At 33.6% G+C, this 11,126-nt stretch overlaps 1 protein-coding gene across 1 annotated transcript; it reads left to right on the top strand.

Annotated features, from left to right (window-relative positions):
* The first annotated feature begins 5,570 nt into the window (after nucleotides 1–5,570).
* On the top strand, nucleotides 5,571–7,591 carry LOC138317018 (uncharacterized). The gene is made up of 3 exons (XM_069258651.1): nucleotides 5,571–5,686; nucleotides 6,866–7,120; nucleotides 7,297–7,591. The coding sequence occupies exons 1-3, from the start codon at nucleotides 5,620–5,622 to the stop codon at nucleotides 7,476–7,478; spliced, it is 504 nt and encodes a 167-aa protein (XP_069114752.1). The 5' UTR covers nucleotides 5,571–5,619; the 3' UTR covers nucleotides 7,479–7,591.
* Nucleotides 7,592–11,126: the final 3,535 nt, after the last annotated feature.

Consider the following 11,126-nt stretch of genomic DNA (forward strand, 5'->3'; position numbering starts at 1 on the left):
TCCTTGGTGTACCACTTTCATTAACAAATATCATCAAGTAGTATGGCGGACTCGTATGCACGAATCGAATGAACTTTAGAAAACATTAACTGAGTACAATATCAAACTACACTTGGTCATTAGAACTGAAGCTTTTTAAACTGTAGTCCAACAAAGATAATCATTTAAGTATAGTGTTGAGATATATGAATATCAGATCTGTTGTGTACATCACTAATTATAAACATAATTTTGATAATGCAAAATTATCTCAAAGAATATTTGTTTTCAAGAATCTGTGCAGCCATTTGTTTAGGAAAACATTTTGCACTGTAAACCCAATGACTTACTTATTGCAAAGTGACAAAGAAGATATTTACAATATGCCGAAGACATCTAGCTATCACAAAAATTGTTTATCAGGAATCGACTTCACTTAGCATTGTGTTGTGTATTGCATGTAAGAGAGGCGGGAATTGCGTGTGCATTAATATACATGCAATGTATATAAAAAACAAAGTTGAGCTTATCATTAAGAGATCACTCGTTTTTACATAACACAAAAACCTAACCCGCTCTGTCAAGGAGCCAGCCACGGAATGACGTGGTACGAATCATGTTCTTCGTTAAATCTGTTGGATAAAATTAACAACACATTAATTATATGTAGTAATGGTATGACCACCCCGAGGTATACCCAGTCTGTCTACCCAGGTATTTAGTACTGACACATAGACCGTCTCATACCTGTGGTCAGAATAATCATCAGTAATGACCTTACCATATCTGTAATGACCTTGCTATGTAGACGTGACCTTGTCGATTTGGTAAGAACACGTGCTTTTGTATTTTCACAACATAAACTCGCATAAACTGAATCAAATAATCAAAATCTAATATTTATAATTAATGCTTGATAAGCGCCAAATATTTTGTTTTGTTTCCCCCAATTGATAGTAGTGTAATACTAAATATTTCTTCCGAGATATGAAAGTGGCATGACAATGATTTAGTATGATTTTCAGAATTAGGTTTAGTTATCACGAGCTGTTCTCGTATTTGAGACTCGGATTTGATTGTTCCATTTCATCTGCACCTTTCGGCATTCAGACAAGTCCTTTAGGTCGGTCGTCTATTTGAAAACGTTAATTCACAATTACAGTAAATGAACACAAGAAACCAATATTCTAGAAACGTTGTACAGACATATCAAGGATGCACACAATTAAATTATCCCAGCAAGGCTTTCTACAATGTTGAATTTAGTACTAAACGACCGTCACGATCCTTGTGCAGAAAATACTTGTACACGCCACTAATCAAGTTATCCATATCATTGTAATGATTGCATGGCAAATGTTATTTCATGAATGGAACAGGCTTTTTAAAATCTTCTTGCATCAATAACTATGGGATATTGACAAACATTGTATTTCTTAATGAGGAAGGATGAATGAGTTTGACTAATACAATGATAATTACAATAATCCTTCTAATAACCTCACTATCATCGATATAGTCTGGACTAGTTTATTGCTATGGAGTTCGTCTTGTGGTTCCGTTGGCGTCGCTGTTAGGCTGGGATTTGACCTAGATTTTGGTATGACTGATGTAATGGACGACTTACTCTTCCGAACCACCTTGTTCTGTTTTCCTTGAACTTAGAAATATTTGTAATTTTGAGTTATAGTTATATGATCACGTCCGTAGAAATTTAATTATACCTTGGTTATTATAAGGTTCCATTTAAAGTTCTTATCGAGTATAGAAAATTAAGCTTTAGCTAGATATTCCAGTATATGCACAAATAAATCGGGATGATGAAACTATTCAATTTTGCCACCGACATGCCAAAAAAGCACGTGTCCTTACGAATTCGCCGAGGTCATGTCCACATACCAAGGTCATTACAGATATGGTAAGGTCATTAGTGATGATTATTCTGACCACAGGTATATGGCAGGGTATGTGTCAGTGTGTCAATACTAAATACCTGGGTAGACAGACTGGGTATACCTCGGGGTGGTCATATCATTACTACATATGTACATTAATCGTAACATCTGTCATATTCAATCAACAAAGTCATCATATTTTCAACAGAAATTATTCCCATGACAGAGAGTCGTGACAGGCTTTTGTGTTTAGGCTTTTAATGTATAGATTATCTCTTTAATGCATACCAATGCAAACAATCCCGTAAAATGTCTTCTTTCAGAGTCCGTAAGTGTTTCATAGTTTGAATTCAGCGGGTAGACTCGCAAAATGACTCTTTCTAAAAGATCAGACGTTGAATACCTCATTTATGATATACTTTTAAAGTAATTATCATTCCCACATTGCCTGCTGGTCTTAGCTTACATACATTGGATCTGGCCTAAAATGTTTAAAATTTGATAACTTTGATTCTCCTTCTATCGATATAAGAATCTTTGCTTATCATAGTTATTAAAATGATAAAACTGTTTCATATTCAAAATGATATAACTGTCTCCATACAATACCCATACTACGTAGGGTCTATATCGAGGTTTTGTTTTTGTTTTCTGTTATTACCGACACTTTGTAATTAGCTTCATCGCATGGAAGACGCCACATTTACATACGACAGTGAATTCCAACTCTGAAGTCATGTTTAAAGGATTCGAAAATATAAAATGACTCTTCTGTGTTGTTATACAAGTAAATAAACTGGTTTATAACTTCCAGTTATGAACTTTTTCTAGTGCACAGTCTATCGATGTTAACTAATCTATCAATATGATGAAATTGCTATTTCTACACAATATATTAACTGATATTTTTTCCTGATTTAGTCGGATTTTAACTTAACTCAATGTTTTGTTCATAACTAGTTTGTAAGATCAGGAGTAATCGTATTTTGCAACACAACTATGGTCGGTTCATTGAAAGTTGTAAAATACTTAATGAATCCATCCGCCGTGAAGGAAGTTAGATTGACTTGTTTATGTTGATAACATAAATACACAGATTAACATACATTCGGCTGTCAATATTGGCCAGAATAGTAGTGACTAAGCACGGCCTCGGGAGTAACGTAATCGGTCACCTATCTCCCCTCTGGTAGTGTTAATATAAACACTATAGAACTGTCTACCAAACTACGTCACTGTGTACTTTTATAGTGACGTCATCTCCCAAGTGGTTAAGCCCTCAATTAGTTGTTAATTGATTAAACACAAAAATTGTTACCTTAAAAAGTTTAAACATTTGATTGTACATTTGAACAAACATATCCACGTTACAGAATATGGTTGGAGGTTACTGAAAACCTGCATATGCATTTGATTTACCAGAAGATGTGTAAAAATATTTTTAGTATCATAACATGTAACACAAAAACATTACAATGACTGATACTAGAATAGGACAGTATATGTGTTTAAATACTAAGTTAATCACTTCTACTTGCCACAAACGTAGCTCTTCTCAGAGTTAACATTTATATTTAAATTGAGTAGAAAGTGAATACACATCTGAAAAGATGTGGTTACGAGATAATAGTTCTTTTCGCAATACTGATAGATTAATAGCAATATAGATACATATGGTGAATTGTGAATCAGAACATCACTGTCCTTCTATATGACACATTTCATTGATAAAGGTTGTCAAAAAGGGAAGTATAATAGACATAGGGTACCGGAAACAAACGTTACACAAGAACCTACTGGTCTATCTGACTTGTGATCAATATTTTATTGATTTTTTGAATTGTTTAAATCTCAATTTCCATTGATTATTGATCAGGATACATACAATTGCTTTAGGTGCAGTTTAATCATAGTGTGGAATCATATATTTAATTTACACCTAACTACACCTGCTTGGCATCAGTCGATACATGTAGCAAGGTTAATTTAGAACGTCCTAACGGTCATGCAATTACCTACTTTGAAGGTTGTTTGGACCTTAGGGTATACGGGGGATACATACCACGTAAAATTGCAATTACAACATGATTATTTATTTCCAAGAATTCCTTTTTGTGGCAATCCACGAAACGCCAATTTCTAAATGACTTCCACGTTCTTAACAACATGGTCTAATATTTTTGATTATCCTGATATTCTCACTGAGATTGCCATTTATGCTTATTTCCCTTTATAGTGTCCTGTTTGCCTGATTCTTTTGAGAAATAATCTGTGTGTTAAAGGAATACATTTAGTTCGCTGGCCGTAACGATATTATTTCTTAAAAGCAAACATTTTTATTTATTGTTTGAAGATAAAAATATTCAACCTAGTTCCTACCTTGTCACAATTATATATTTACATATTTTGTTTCCTGCATGCAGTGAACTTCTTAAATATTTGTCAATGTAAATAAAATATTTTGAAATGTATAATGGATTTAATAAAAACCAGAATACACATTGCATTCCTTGCACACTATGAACGTCATATCTTATTTCGTTTCAGGATATTTTGTTGTCAGATGTTAAAGACAACGCAATCCATTTTGAGTGTGCCTTACATATCTAACCACAACCTTCAACATCAATTATTGTTTGCCAAGCGTACGCCTCATTGACAGACATTTGTTTTCTAGTTTGATGGTCTAATTGATATGTCAAAATCAATGTAAAGGGGAAAAACTGAAACAATGAAATTGTTGTGAAGAGGAGAAGACCATTTTAGCGTTTTTCAATTCATTAAATAGAAAAGTTTTGATTGGTTCTTCACTGGTAATGCATGAAGTTATGCATTTTCAAAAATGGTAACTTTTGTGTTTGTCAAAATTGTTCCTTATATTGAAACCGGCCAGATAAAACCGTGCAAATGTTATTAGACATTTAAGGTATACATTCCAAAATGATAAGGCCAGTAAAGTCAGCCAATGGTCAAATATACTTGACCTAAATAAACAGTGGTCATTGAGAAGTTATTTTTTGTGTCGGAGTAAAACGTCACCATGAAATACTCTTATGAATGAACCACCGTAGTACTATCCCACCCCCGCACATACTTGTGGCTAAAAATGCAAGTCGAAATTAATATTGGATAATGATGAAAAAAATTAAGTGATTGCATGACGCTTATACAGTTATTGTGCCAATTAATACTGTTTTCAGATACAAAACAGTTCAAGTAAACGTAAAATAAATACACAACTCCAACGTCTAGAAGCACCCGTTGATTTAGTTGCACCTAAGGCAACTATCAGTTCTTAAATTGGTGATCAAAAGGTTGAAAAAACAATAAAATATCAATAAAACACTGTTAGTACAATATGATCCCACAGGGTGCTAGGATAGCGTTTGTTCCGTGTAACTTTGATTTTATTTCACTTCCTTCTTTGGAGTAGGTATTGACCGTGCAAATGAGTTATACGTTATACAAATACATATATTTTCTCACCCCTGGGGGCAAACACAGAGATTCTCAGCACACTGACAGGTATTTTGAGCCTACTCAATTAAATTCTTTACATGGGTATATCATGTAGTATCATACTAGGGTCTTGACAGGGGCTGATGGATGGGGGAGCGTCATAGATGTCACCCGTCACCGCCCCTCCCTGGCTATATAGGGCCGGACACCCAGGGACACAGCATTCCCAGTTCCCCTCTCACAGGACTAACACATTTCGAGGACAAGTTGTTAGATACTGAAAACGATGGAGACTTTAGCAATCGTTTGCATCTTGGCTTGGATGCTTGCTTATACATCTGCTTTACAAACCTGTAAGTAGCATTTTTCTTAAATATTTTTCTCTCAATTTACAATGCTTGTTTATCCTAGATCTGCCCAATAGGCGAGCTGTTACATAGTATATTATGTCTCAAATACCAGTTATATGAATTTTCTACTAAATACATCTCATAATATGCAATAAATCACTTTAAATGTAATTTCAACCACTTTTCTATATTTTCTTATTTTTATTTAATACTAATTTAAAAGGCTTAGCGGCTTTTGGGATATTTTTGCGTATTCTATAATCTTTACGTTTTTTTCTGAATTCACCAAACGTACTACTTTGGTTTTTTTCATATTTTTTATATGTATTTAAAATGCTTTTGAGATATTTAAATGCGTTTTTGGAATCTTTGAGTGGTTTTTTTCTCTGAATTGATCAAACTTATCAATTCACATTAAAACATTTACGCCAGAGTTGGAAAGTTGAAATGGTCATGTTTCTTTCATATGAGTGATCTCTAGACATAGTATTAAGATTATTGTGTTCTTCAAAAATTCCCGGGAATTTTTGTGTATTGTTGATGTTTTTATTACTTACCTTTTACGTTTTGGTCATTACATATTACCTGCCGTGTTATGGTATGTGACATGGGTGATTGGTCGCATACCTGTAAAGGTAAAACATAACAGATAAGCCATAACCCCATCAATCACCGAAATCAATCAAGCATGACACTGATTAGGTTGTATCGAATTTCTGTGGTAATGTACCTACATAACATGTTGTAGACTGGTATCTTAATATTTTGCCTGTGGGATATCTGTGTCATCGCAGAGAAATAAGACTATTTCATTTAATACATTCAAAAATGAAAAAAAAATGGTTCCCGAAAAAAAATCAAGGTTGTTTAAAAAGTTAGTGAAAGCATTGATTTCTTTAAAGCAACATAAACGATTTTAATTCGGGATAAGTTATGTTTTAATAAAAATAATAAAGAAAACAAGAAAATAAATCAATTTTACCTCCTTTCAATGTAATAAAAACTATAATTTCGTATGATATGTAATTCACCTCCCCCTCGTTCTTTATAATGTTTTACTTTTTAGCATTGGGTTTTGTAATGATTGCTTACAAAAGAGCTTATTTACAATATTTTTTGGTTTACATAAAGACTATACAATTGAATGTTATGTCTTATTATTAGCTGCTTCTTTGTCAACAGATTATATGGAGGAAGGATGTGGAGCGGCCATCAATATGATGACCAGGAATGAGGACTCGATCATCCTAAGGCTGACCAGAAATCCTACACACCGTCCTAACCAGGACTGTGTGATTGCAATCGAACCACCACTGGGGAAGGATCTTTCTGTGACCTTTCGCGATCTTGACGTAGAAACCGGCCCAACAGGACAGTGTGCCACGGACTTTTTGAGAATGTACGACGGCAGGAGTGGGCAAGCACAGTTTGTTCAAGGTAATTTGTCTGTTTCGAAAATTTGCTATGTAATTGTTAAACACTCTCTAAATCCGTATAATTTCATTCTTACTTATATAATAATTTATTTAAAAGTATAATTCAATCCTTAGCCTTGATATTTTGTCATCATTGTCTCTAACCCCATATTGACATCTCACGTTTTGACATTTCAGGTCTTCCCCAGACAATCTGTGGTAACAACAATATGATGTTGAGCAGATCCTACGAGACCCGACTTGGATACCTCACCGTCCAGTTCCAGAGTCGGTCTCAGATCGTCAACAGGAGGGGATTCGAACTTCTCATCAGTGCCTTCAGACGAGGTAACATAAAGCAAGCACTTCCTAATGTTTAACTTTGGAGATCAAATTGTATTCTTTTATAAAAATTAATTTGCACTTTGAAATTTGAAAATTTCATTTATCTTTATGATTCATCAGCCAAAATGTAGACGACGTGGTGTACTAGTGATTTTTTAATAACATATTATTTTTATCACCTCGATGTAACTTCTAGACATTAATTAGATCCATTAATGTAAAATTCTAATGTCGGCAATATTGATGAGACTTTCTCAAACACAACAAGCTATACATAATTAATATAGATATTATAATATAGGTATAATTATCCTTAAACATTAGTTATTAATTATTTATTCATGTTATTTAAAACATTACAAGTAATTTATCTACATCACGAGGTTTGATATATTTATGACTGTGATGATGGGTGCATAATAGGTAGTTATTTATACCAAACGTAAATATAATAATTCCTTAGGCAATATTAATCATGTTAATTATTATATACAATATAAGAGTATTCAAAAGATTTCAATATCAACTTTAATAACGCAATTTTATGCCATTGTCCACAATAAGATTATAGATCCCCCCCCCCTCCCCCATACTGAAATCCTTTGATTAATAAAGAGAGACGCTTGATAAAATATAACCTCTAGTTACACATCGAGCGATCCGAACTGCATTTAATAATGGAAATCAATGATATACACCATCCCATTACAAGCATTCAAGGACTATTTTACCGCCCTTATTCCGGTTACCACGTTACAAAAAAACGCTGTTCTACATGCTAAATGAAGTATTGACTTTCTAGAGTTGTCTCCCGTTGATAACTTTCTCGTTTACATATTTTGCCAAGTCCGATCGCGAATAGTAGCAAAAGCGGTACATTTCACTGTGAGAGTGGGTAAAGTTTTGTGATTTCAAACTGATATGAGAAGTCATTTCTTTTGATTATTACGGCATGCAACTTAAAGCTGAAGTTTAGCTGTAAGATTTGTGTAAAACAAATGCAGAATTATCTTCAATTTGCCGATAGACACAGCATTTTATCTGATAATTTGGTTCAAAGTCGCAAACGTGATTTGATCTTGAGTCGGACACCAAAAATGTCCAAAACGATCATAAGTCGGACAGTGAATTTTAACATTATACCAGTGAATATATGTGATATATAGACATAAAGAGGTGCTGTAATTACCCTTTTTTCATCATATAAGTTTGAAACTTTCATCCCTTATTTTTATTATAAATATTTCTTATCTATTTTTTATTTTCTAATCAGTCTTTTAAGTTTCCTTTCAGGTCACCATTGGTATTCTTCTTTAATTTTTAATCAGAATGTATGGCAGCGCACATTTTAGTAGAAAAACGTGTGTAGCCCAATGAATAAATTTTAAATATATATATACAACAAGATTTCTCATATTTTATTGGTGCCATCCTGTTGATTGTACAGTTACATAATGTACTTTGTAAAGCAAAGAAGTGATATCGAGTACGCAATACACGAATATTTTTACTTGTCCATCAAATAGACAATTTTCTCTGACATATCAATGGTATATATATCAAAACTCATTCTCTGAATCATTTATCTAAAATATCGGCAACACAAGCTACAATGTAGACACAGAAACTTTAATTTGGGATGGCCATGACTCATGATTAGCGCGGGAAAAGGATGTTGTCCATCCAGCCATCCTGGAATTTGGACACAGCACTTTTGGTTGTATAGTTTTCAATTCTTTTTAAAGTAATTGGAGCAGGTTCTGCATGTGTTTATTAGGAACACCGGAGTTGCTATTGGCAATCGTCAATTCCTGAAAATGTTTGTGCTTTGCAAAGGACAAAGTCTCCTAGCATCAAAAAATGTACAGTGTATTTCAGAATGGGTTTAGAGCGACAGGCATTTCTCCTTATTCAACTTATGCAACCACGATAAAACACAAACTCAGATTAGGCAAATACATGTAGTTGTTTAATGATAAGGCCAGTGTGCTCGCCACGTCTGACCACGTAACATCGATACATAGTCGCGTTTGAACTGCAGATCCCTTTCGTGGTATAGTTCGTCATGTTCTAAACTTTTACTAACATTGATAATGTTTCCCTGGAATCTTAGAAATAACTGAATATACTTTCAAGGAACATGTTATGTTAAAACATATAACAACCCAATTTCAAGCATTGTATGAAACAAAATCAATATACATTCCCGTATTAAAATTGACCGCAGTTTCTTTCGTTTTTCAGTCCATGAAATATCTACAACTATTTCGTCAGGCTCATTTGTTATACAAGCTATATTTATTGATTTCCCAGAGATACACTGTATGTAAGGTGGAAACATTTTAAAGTGAAGTATATAGCCACATCTCGTGCCCGCAAACGCACGTGTATCTATTCAATGTCGGAGCAAATGTAATGTTGTAGCATACACAATACAAAATGCATTTTTAGTCATGTGCAGTTTGCTTGACAACTGGCGATATGTCAATTACCGAAAGTAATATGAACAACAAATTTCTTATTTAATGATAAATGACTAATATTGTTGATTCAGAATTGTATAAAATGTTAACTTAAACCGATTGTCCGACGTAATATCAAAGCAATCTGGACTGTCCGACTCATAGTCAAATGCGTCCGACTCTCGATCGAATTGCAGGTTAGGTACTTTATTTGCTCTGTATTGTATTGTAAGGTAAAAAACGAGAGTATCGAAATGGAAATATGATGCAGAAAGTGTTCTCTCTCGGACGGTACCCATTAGATTAATATGGTGGTCTTCATATCTCGACGTACTGCTGTTCTGAACACAAAGGGTGTCCGACTTACGATCACTTTACCCTAAAAAATAAAAGTGCTCAAATTACCATTAAATGTAAAAATAAAGTGAAAAAGTGAATCATTTCATACATTAATGCTCAATATTTTAATTATCACGAACCAAGTAAAGATTTACAGCAAAAATTAGCTCGATACAGCTAAAAATGCTGGTGCAGTGATGATTTAAGTAAAAACAATTTCAGTAAAAAATGGTAAAACTTTGGCTCTACTCAAAGCGAAAAAAGACACAATTTCAAAATGGCCGCCAAATGGGCCATTTCTTAAAATCCCCGTATAAAAAAACCTGCTGAAGTTAGAAATGTAATTTTTTGACAAAATTTGAAACCGGCAACTTGCTACAGGTATTGATAAATTGTGTTTGAAAATCTCATAACTTCTTTGATCTTTGTCGAAACGAGACTTCAACGGGACTGAAACCTCAGAAGAATACAACCTTAATAACTTTTGCGACTCTACAAAATGATCAATTAATCTCATTTTACATCCCCATTTCCAAAATTAAAAGCCGTTTCCGGCGGAAAGGTAGTCTATTAGGCCTACTGTACAAAGATCGGTAAAAACCTACATTATTGTATAAATTTTCGGCACTATAATATTTATTGTTTGATTAATTAGGCAACAGGCCAAGTCTATCTATAAAAGCCATTTCTCTTTTAAAAATACATACAGCAGACTAACACAGTTAAGTACTATACATATACTGTACTTTATATATTCTTATCCAATTCAAATTTATAGGAGATCAAATAATTTAAAAAAAAACTTTAGGCCTATAGACATATTTCTTAGTTGCCATCCGTTAAACCCAACCGTTAGAAATTAAGCCCAGATCTAGTTACCTC

This window comes from Argopecten irradians, chromosome 2 (assembly GCF_041381155.1).
Source record: "Argopecten irradians isolate NY chromosome 2, Ai_NY, whole genome shotgun sequence".
NCBI lineage: Eukaryota > Metazoa > Mollusca > Bivalvia > Pectinida > Pectinidae > Argopecten > Argopecten irradians.

Coding starts and splice junctions, on each gene's coding strand:
- LOC138317018 (XM_069258651.1), top strand. CDS start 5,620: ATGGAGACTTTAGCAATCGTTTGCATCTTGGCTTGGATGCTTGCTTAT. Junction 5,687..6,865: donor TACATCTGCTTTACAAACCT/GTAAGTAGCATT, acceptor CTTTGTCAACAG/ATTATATGGAGGAAGGATGT. Junction 7,121..7,296: donor GCAAGCACAGTTTGTTCAAG/GTAATTTGTCTG, acceptor TTGACATTTCAG/GTCTTCCCCAGACAATCTGT.